Here is a 10,541-nt window from a genome sequence, read left to right on the forward strand (position 1 = left end):
AATTACAGGGCTAACAAATTAACGTTTTTCTTGTATAATAGCGTTCCATCGAGAGAGCTAATTTCGTCACTTCCGGTGATATTACGTTTTTCCACTTCCTCCTATCTTTACGGCTCAAGAACGCAGCAACTTAAGCATGTGCATCAAATTACTGGTATAAGCAGTTCTGTCAACGGGTGTATTAAGATTGGTAGGATCATTTATACACAGTTTCATAGTTGTGCTTGATATATCCCATCCAGTTCTGTACCTGTTACATCTTGGAGTGAATGTTAAAAATCCTTTGTTACCATGGTGCAGGACAATCCAGATTACGAACTTAAGGTAATTTTAGAAAGTTTTATTTATTTATATAAAAAGTCACTTGTACTAAACCATTACTTTATGTGGGTTACACAACACTGTAACATTTTGTTTTATAACATTATATTAACTCAATATCCACCGTACAGATAATTGAAATCGTTACAAAAAATTTCATTGTTTTCCAACTTGGTTTTTTCATACTTAGGAAAAATTGGCATAATATTCTAGAAAAATCGCTTGATTTTTGTTAAGTAATATTGGATGTTGAAAAACGATTAAGCATTCTTTAAGCATTCAGATATGTAAAAATTTCAACGATTACTGACGAAGATAATTCGTTTGAAATAAACATTGTACTTTTCAATATGACCGAAGCTCAATTCAGAACACAACTTCGAGATTTATATTACGTCACTATGTATTACGTCATTATATTTTTGGGTTACAAATATTTCGTATATGTAATATGTTATAAGACTACCTTAGGACCTTATCAAAAGCAAGATTTCTATATAAAACATTTGATTGACTTGATAACCAAGCAAGCTTACACAGAAAGTGAAAAGTCCAGATATTGTCAGAATTCTGTCAGGAACTTACAACATCTGGTATAATGCTAGCAATGGATTCATGATGGGGAAACCGAAGTTTAATAATATAGATGAAGACGGTTGACAAAATATAAAACATTTTATTTACAAGGATCGAACGTTTCGGAATAATTTTTTCCATTTTCAGCAAAATCTGAAAATAATGTTACAAAGATGATTATTATTAAAATTATAATATAATAATATAATCATTAGTTTATTTAGTTATTAAGAAAAGCGTAAAATGGATGGATAAAACAATGTTTATATATACATATATATATATATTACACAACAGCTGAATTAAGTGTGAAAATTTATAACAATTTTAGATCTAAAGAGCTTTGCGAGTCGTTAAGGGTCGGGCGGTCTTTAGCTATCAGTATTTTATTTTACACGAAGGAATTACCCTTCTACATAAACACATGTTAAATAATGGCTATCCGATTGATTTTCTAACGAAGATTACACACAATTTCCTAAACAACAAATTCCAACCACCAGCCAATGTACACACCGTCCCCAAATTACCCCTCATTATCTCCCTTCCTTTTACGGGTTCGCAATCCCTACCAATTAAAAAAACAACTCTCTTCCCTAATAAAAGACTTCTACCTTCAAATTCAGCTTAAAATAATATTCAGACTTAACTTCCGTATTAAACACTTCTTTCAGTTCAAAGATCAAGAACCTATACTTCTACTTTCATGGATCGTGTATAAATAAATATACGTGTGGTGACTGTAGGGTCACGTACATTGGCAAAATGAAACGTCACTTAAAAACTAGTCTGTGAACATTTAGCAGTATCTAACAGAACCAACCATCCACTAATTAAACCCAGCCACTCATGTATTCGCTCATATTCTGAAACCACAGGTCACAATATTTCATTTAACGATTTCTCTATCATCACCGCAGGATCTTCAGACCTTGAACTTAATCAAAAAGTGATCAATTCGGGCGACCACGCTCGTCACTGGTTGCTTGATTGTTTGGCGTTTTATGGCGCAAACAACCGGGAAAAACAGTAAAAGTAAAATTGTTGTAAAATGTAATAAGAAATTGAGTTAAAACTAAAATATGTTCAAAATTCACATAAAAGATTAAAATAGAATCAAAAAGGCCAATTCTTCTTAAAAAATTAAAAATATCAAGTTGGACAGTGTCACCATCGCCAATGACATCGTACAACATCAGGGGTAAACTCGTAGACTAGAGATGTCTCAATGGTGCCGCCACTCACGGTCGTAACGACGGCACGACAGTAAAATGTGGGCTATTGTGACTTGAGTGTCACAAAGGCTACACATTGGTAGGTCAGTACCAGATAAAAGAAAACGATGAATTAAAAAACTGTGACCAATGCGTAGCCTTGCCAGGACAACTTCCTCCTTCCGATCCTGACGGAAACAAGACGGCCAAAGAAGAACAGAAGGTTTGATCTGGAAAAGCTTGTTATAACGTTGCTCACACCAAGTCGACTGCCAACTGACGAGAAGCCGCGCCTTGAATACAGGACCGTAGTCCATGTATGGGACAGGCAGACGGACTTAGCTGTGGTGTCAGTGAGCTCGTTCCCGCGAATAGGACGTGGCCAGGTATCCAGAAAAACCGGATGGAAACACAAGACAGAGGAAAATGGGCCAGTCGTTGTTGAATATCGACTAGAACAGGGTGAGAACTAACGTTAAGGGATTCCAGGGCAAGTAGAGAGCTAAGAGAATCAGTGTAAATGGCACAATTGCTGTACTGCATAACTTCTACATGATCAAGAGCAAGAGAAATAACATACAACTTGGCAGTGAATACAGAAATGTAGAGGGGATCCTGCGAGCAATTACCCAGCCACAGCATCTTCAAGGCCGAGGTTCTGCCAGAACCATAGACCAAAGATCCATAGTCCAGTTTGGATCGATTGAGGGCACAATAGATCTTGAGCATAGAACATCAATCTGCTCTCCAAGAGGTGGGTGTTCAGTGCTCTCATACACTTGACACATAGCTGTTTCATGTGTGGAATGAAAGTAAGCTTATGGTAAAGAATCAGCCCCAAGAACTTAGCCTCAGGGACCCTGAGAAGAACAACATAACTGAGACAGAGTTCAGGATCAGGGTGTAAACTCAGTTGGTGGCAAAAATGCATGTAAATGGTTCTGAAAAAAAGAAAATGTGAAACCGTTTCCTGTGGTCCACTTCAACAAGCGATTGAGGGCAGTTTCAAGTTGCCACTCAATAAACCTCCTATTTGACAACTGGCATAAGATGTAGAAGTCGTCGAAATAGAGTCTGTTTGCAACAGTAGGAGAAAGTTGTGTAGTGATAGCATTAACGTTATACTAAAAATTGTGACACTCAAGACACAGCCCTGAGAGACTCCAAGTTCCTGTGGAAGAGAACTGGAAAGAGTTGAATGCACACAGACTTGGAATCACCTGTCCAGTAAAACGTTCTGAATAAAAATGGGTAAATGGCCACGCAACCCATATGAATGGAGGTACCACAAAATTCCGTACCTCCACATAGTGTTGTAAGCCTCCTCAAGATCAAATAATATGGAAACAAGATGTTCCCTATTGAGGAAGGCTTCCCTGATCGACGTTTCAAGTAAAAGCAGGTGGTCCATGGTAGAGTGTTGTCATGTCTAGTAGTGAACTTAATCCAAGATTGCTTTTGGCTTTGACGTCGAACCTGTCGAGCGTGGGCATGGTCCCACTGATAAACTATGCAGTTAGAAAGAGATGGATAATGTCAGAAGATATCCCAGGCTCGTTTTTGAGCCTTCCATGCCTCCTAGTAGGCAGGATTCCACCATGGAAAATGTATAGAGGTCTTAGGAATAGAGTGAGCAAATGCTTGGATAATACAGTCAGTCACTGCTACTGTGCAGTCATCTATTGATGACAGACAGACGACAGCAGGATCAAGTTCCAAGATATTCGTGAAAGACGGCCAGTCAGCCTGGTCCAACTTCCACCATGGTACTCTGGTCGGGTGGCATCGACCACGACCAATCTCCCTCAAAACTATAGGAAAATGATCACTGCCCCATGGGTCATTGTCAACCCTCCAAAAAAAGCGAGAGAAAAGTGAAGGGGAGCAGATCGATAGATCAATGGTAGTAAAAGACTGACTAGGTGCATAAAATAAGTATAAGAACCAGTTTTGAAGAGAGAAAGGTTGTGATCGGAGAGCATATGCTCTACAGAACGACCATTCCCATCAATATCAGCACCATCTCAGAAGGGATTGTGTCTATTAAAGTCTTCCAGGATTAAAAAGGGAGATGGCAACTGTTCAATGAGAGCATCAAGGTCTGATTGATCATAAGTCTCTCCAGGAGACAGGTAGAGAGAATAAACAGTGATTGTATAACCCAAACAAACACAGATGGCTATGGCCTCCAAGGGTGTATCGAATGACACAGACAAGAAGGACTTATCGACCTTCATGGATCCAGCTCTTGGTCGAGTGGGCAGATCTCTGTCATTAGACTTAGATTCTAGTGACTGAGGGCGTGAACAAATAATTTTTCTCCATCTCATGGCTGAAGAAGATGGACCCGAGTGGACACCAAAGGCCTGGGCCAAAGAAGATGGACCTGGACAGTCACCGGAAGCAATAGTGGGGAAAGAGATAGGAGTAGACATTGACGTATCCACTCAGTTATCCATTGAGGGCAAAAGACCCCTCATATGATGAGAAAAATACTCTGATGGAGGCACAGAAAGGTTCGTCTGCACTCCCACCATAGCAGTGGAGCGTAGTGCAGGGGCATTTGTCCAAGATGGAGTATGGAACAATAACGTAGCTTATTAACTGACTTTCGAGAGCCAGCAAGCCCCTCTAATCCCTTTTGAATAAAAAAAAGGGATACAATTGCCCTAAAGGTTTTTCTGACAAAGAATGCATGATAAGAAAATGAGGTAAAGGTGCAAAATGGGGTAGAGAATGCAGTTCAGAGTTTTCAAGGCGTGGTCGTTTACCAATCAGCAGAGTTTTTACTATTTTTAATAGGATTTGGGGGATGCATAATATAAGAAGAAAGATTCAGTGGTCACTGACCCCACCCACCATGGGGTCCTACGAGGGGATGCACTACAATGTCAAACAAGGACACTGCAGCAACGCCAGGGTTTTGTGAGCACTATATCCAAACACCAGCATCAGACGTGGTGTCCACAACACCCTCGCCCAACAGGACCAGCTGATTGACCCTGGGGGGTTTACCCCAAGGCTACCTGTCTACAAGAATTCAAGGCGAAAGTGGTGTGTTGCAGTGCCTCAGACACCACTCAACCACCAGGATTCTCTCCTCCCCTTCACGGGTCGCCACGCACGGCAAACACGTGGGTGGATGTTCAAATCCCAGAGGATGTAACTGAAAATACAGAACCTTTCCTGGGAGGTCCCCTCACCAGGTACAGGAATCCACCTTGAGTGGCACTCGTCACTGATTACATAAATGAAAAAAAGAAAAATGATTCTAGTTGTTAAAATGTACGTTAGCTAAAGAATATGAGAAATGGGCTTTCAAGGCTTAAAACAATAGAATAGACAATGCATCTCGATATGTATTATAAACAGACTAAAACAGACTATAGTTACTATTTGATTCGCTGAAAGTGATGCGCCATGGTGATCGTCTTGAAAAAAAAGAGCTTTATTAGAAATTCAGTAAAAATTCTTGTGTCTCACGACAATTTCGCATTAAATCAGATTTTTCGAATAAACTTCAAAGTATTTAAGAAGCCGTTATACTTCAGGCATGGAATATGATTCAAAGGGCTTATTATCTTCTAGAATAAAATACTTTCGGGGAAAATTTTCAAGTACAACTTCTGTATAGTAATACATATATATGTGCTTGGGTGATCTGTTTTATTTATGTTACTATTGTTATTTTTTACTATTTCTATATGCCTTGGTATGATATAATCCACTCTGTGTTTGTATATACATTTTTCCTTATTTTTTTCTTTAATAATGTTTACTTGTTATTTTATAAAATACTACTGTCATGGTCGATTAAGAAATTTATAAAGCTTTTCTAAAAATAATTCTAATATTCATTAGGTAATTATGAACGAAATTCTAATTCATGGGTTTTGTAGCATATACCATGGTTAGTTTACAAAGTGCTGACATTTCAACTGCTATCATCGCATTTTGTTCTAGTGATTTATATTTTCCAAAAATCAAAACAAAAATAAATTCAATTAAAAACTACAAAATGTAAATTATTATGAAAATTAAAATCTACTGTATATACCAATTTTTCTGCGTCTTTACAACAACGTATATTAATTAACATTAACAGTCTTCAGATTGTTTTTACCATAAATAATGTTGGGACTACTGATCCTGTAAAGTTACTTAAGCAATGTTTTAATTTATAATAAAAATGCTATGAACGTTACTGAACATTATTTGGCCAAATATATTGTTAACAGCGAAGATACCCAACCGACGAAACAATGCGTTCCAATTTTTATAAGTAAGAACGTAAAAAAGTATACTTATTCGACTATACTGACTGCTTTGTTGGTTTAATTCGTTGGTTTAATCACGATGTATCTTAGAAACAGACTATATACAGCTTGACAAAATAAAAGTTTGTTTGTTTTTTAATTTCGCGCAAAGCTACACGAGGGCTGTCTGCGCTAGCCGTCCCTAATTTAGCAGTGTACGACTAGAGGGAAGGCAGATAGGCATCACCACCAACCGCCAACTCTTGGGCTACTCTTTTACCAACGAATAGTGGGATTGACCGTCACATTATAACGCCCCCCCCCCGGGTGAAAGGGTGAGCATGTTTGGTGGGACGAGGATTCGAACCCGCGTCCCACAGATTGCGAGTCGAGCACCCTAACCACCTGGCCACTTTACACTTTTGTTTTAATAGCCTAAACAACATTCACTAAATTTTAATATTTGTTTTAAATGTTCGAATCGAACAGGTCCAACGAGCTATAAATGTCTTCCTATAAAGCCAAATCTCTTAAAAGAAAGGTTAATTAGACACTATACATACAATGAACATAAAACGTGAGGAATAAATGTTTGAAAAATGTTCTAGGTGTTTAATTTGTGTGTGCTCAAAATTTTTACCTTAAGTTAAAACAAGCAGGTGATTAATTATATCGAAATAAGATTGGCTATTCATGAGTTGGACATGCACCTCTTAATAAACAACTGAAAGTCGAATATCCACTGTCAGTACCAAGAATAGCCTGTTTAAATATAAACAGCTGTGAGGATGAGCAGAACGAAACCAGAATTGTTTCAATTTTGGATATTAACATGTATATGTATATATCTTTACACGTAGATAGAAAGAGACGTCGTAGAAAACGAAATTCAGGATGAAGTCGATGAGCCAAAGGTAAGAAACTTGATATAGAGATGTCGCAACAGATTCATTAGTTGTTTTTAGTTTGTCAATATTTTAGAAAGGAAAAATATAAAAAAATACAACAACTAGAAGATTATAGAGTATTGAATAATATTACAATAAGAAAATGTTGCAAAACATATTTTCAGATATGTTATAGTCTCTCAAAAAATTTCTTAATACGTTAGTTTTACAAGCTCTCACAAAAATTAGCTTAACATTATAATAACTCCAGACTAATACTTGGTGTCAGAATTTAAAAATATAGATTCTTCTTTTTGCCAACTGTCAAAATAATAGGCTTTTACTTGTATTTCTTAATAGTATAATTATACACTATGATGTTGTTTGGCTTAGGATTCTTCTACAAGACTTGTTAGCGATAAATTCAACGATGAATAAACAGCTCGCACTTCACTTGTTTTCCAAATAAAATATATATTCATAACAAGTTAACGTATGTACAACGAATTCTTCAACACTATAAATATTATGGATATATCATAAATACTCCTCTTGTCAAATATCCACTTAGGCCCATTCAATTACTTTAGAATTTCAGTTGACAAGCCAAACTATCTTCTGTATTTCTATCGTATTGGCAGGTTTCAGGAATGTTTCCTGTAAGGAAAGACACAATTGATGATAGGAATTGATCAAAGCTTTAATGGCATCGAGATTAGAACGAAAATCTCGACAGTTCCACTGTAACAAAGTGGCCATTTTTACGTAGATGGAGGAGAACTGGGTGGAGAACCCTTCTATTTACGACCTCGCCGTTTTTCTTACTAGAAGGAGGTCTATCGATCTCCATGGATCCTGCTCTTGGTTGAGTGGACAGATTTCTGTCATTAGACTTAGATTCCAGAGACTGAGGGTGTGAACGAATAATCGTTCTGCCTAAACTTCTAGAGTTACCTCTGAGCCACTGGGAGGTTGGTAAATGTCATTTATAATATTATGCAATATTTACAGGACAAATAACGCATATTACACAGACTTGCTAATAAGAATCTCAAACCAAACATATAGCAACATAAAAGAAAGAGTTACATACATCAATTTATTTTATTTTGTTCTTAATAATATATTAAGATCTCAATGAAAATTTACTTATTATACAAACAACGCATTTATAAAGACAGAAATTCTGCTACCCTATCCTACTCCTCATTTAATGTGATATACCCAGAGAAAGGCTTTCAGTGTAAATATGAGGGAATATGAGGATCGAAGAGGAAATAATTAAACAAACACCAAACATACCTTGAGAAATGTAAGTTTACATTAAGTAAGTGATATATCATTTAGTTGTCTATCTTTTTACCATCCATTATCTCTCAACGTGTAGGTTTCTATTGTGGACATCAAAGACGAAGGCAGAGTCAAGGGTGACATCTTATACAAGGTGGATGAAACTCCTCGTTGGTATCTCTGTGTCCTACTTGGGATTCAGGTGAGTATACATGAAGTTTAATGTCTTTTTCTACTACTTGTATTGTTTAAGTCAGTAATATTTAACATTTTACATATATATATATATACAATCTTATTTTATGTTAATATTATTATTTTCCATTAAACTCTTTCCAATTTTATTTTCAAAAGTCATTTTCACCCAGTATACTTACTATTATTTGATTTCTCTATTTCTTAGCTGCACCATCGAATTGGAAACTTTAGTAAGAGATCCAGTGAATAGGGTTGATGGCTAAAAAAGTCAAACATCATACCTACTATTGTTTCCCACTACAATATAGCTTATTTGGATCTTTGATTTGTTTTTGTTCAGGTTTATAGCATGTCACACAAATTACTGGTCAATACAAAAAGTTTTACTTTGTATTTTAGTATAAGTTATGGACAAATACATTAAGTCTCAACTGGAGATAAACACGTATTTTGATTTAAGACATTAATATTTGTGTTTTTGAGGATATCTTATTGGATGATTATCCTTAGCTCGATAAAAAGATATAATTAAATATTTGATATATAGAAACAAATATACACGTGGACATCACGATAATCTACCTAATTTTACTTGAAAACTAAATTCATAAAAGTTTACTTGTAGCTTTGAACAAAAAGTTTTAGTGGTAATATACGTAAATTATACTTTTAAATATTTAGTTCTTATTTTCTTAGTGTAAACCCAAATAAGGGGCTACATGCACTCTGTTTACCGTGGGGAATCGAGCCCCAGGTTTTTCAAAAGTGTTGTTAGACTGTAAAATTGACGCAGATAACTACTTAATGACTTGGAATATAAAAAAAATTACATCTACAGTTCTTTTATTTCAACCAGTTTGCTGCTCATATACAAAACGAAAGATGGGCATGGTATACTCTTTCTGCTAAAATATTATCAAAAATATTTTAAGGGAATAAGGGACAATCTCTCCTACAAATAAGGGATAACTTAAGCACCATAAACTTAATGTACAAACCTCCCCTTCAAAAGTTCTAGCTTTGTTTTTTATTTCCTTTTTATCCAAGGTTGCTGATGAAGGGTAGAATTCTAGACATCAGGGATACCTCAATGATAAGAGGCGAAGTTAAAGATAGATGAGTTGCAATGTTTTTTGTTGTTTTTTTTCACCAAACTTTATAGTTTTGGTGACTAAAATTTACAAATTTATTTTTGTTATTGGTTCAAGTAAATTATAAGTAGTTTATGTCTAAGGAAGATACCATCAAAGTAAGTCAAACGTTAGATGATATTGTAGTTAATGATAATTTAAGAGAAAAAAAATTAACTCTGAATTATATGCTTTTATTTTTAACAATACGTTTTTGCTTCAAAATTTGAGACTCCTCTGAAAATTCTTGATGCCTCAATTTAAAGCACGTAGATGGACAAACCACCATTCGTATCTGAAACGTCACAGAAACGTTTCAAACACCTGTATTATTAACATGACAGAAACGTTTCAATCACCTGTATTATTTAGTTTGAAACATACACAATATATCAAAGGGAAACATTTACTGTTGAATTAGAAATTTTGGTATCTGAAACTAAAGCGTTGATGTTTTAACTTGAGATATCACATTTCGTTTTGTGTAAGAGTTTTATTTGTCTTAACTATAAATATAAATCAGTGATATTTCAGTAGACCAGAAATTGGAGAGATGGAGGAGAGCGATGGAGGACAGAGGACTTAAGGTCAGTAGAGAGAAGACGGAGTATATGGTTTTTAATGGAGAAGAGGAAATGGGGAATGTTACTTTACTTAACGATAAACTTA

At 35.9% G+C, this 10,541-nt stretch overlaps 1 protein-coding gene across 2 annotated transcripts in view; it reads left to right on the forward strand.

The window, feature by feature from the left end:
* The first annotated feature begins 200 nt into the window (after positions 1-200).
* LOC106478585 (solute carrier family 23 member 2-like) overlaps positions 201-10,541 on the forward strand; it is a 45,632-nt gene continuing 35,291 nt past the window's right edge. For both annotated transcript variants that reach the window (XM_022382197.1, XM_022382198.1), the window contains exons 1-3: positions 201-324; positions 7,228-7,281; positions 8,642-8,746. In XM_022382197.1, coding sequence (XP_022237905.1) covers positions 292-324; positions 7,228-7,281; positions 8,642-8,746 — 192 coding nt within the window. In that variant the 5' untranslated portion in view covers positions 201-291. The remainder of the gene's footprint in view (positions 325-7,227; positions 7,282-8,641; positions 8,747-10,541) is intronic.

This window comes from Limulus polyphemus, unplaced genomic scaffold (assembly GCF_000517525.1).
Source record: "Limulus polyphemus unplaced genomic scaffold, Limulus_polyphemus-2.1.2 Scaffold229, whole genome shotgun sequence".
Classification (NCBI taxonomy): domain Eukaryota; kingdom Metazoa; phylum Arthropoda; class Merostomata; order Xiphosura; family Limulidae; genus Limulus; species Limulus polyphemus.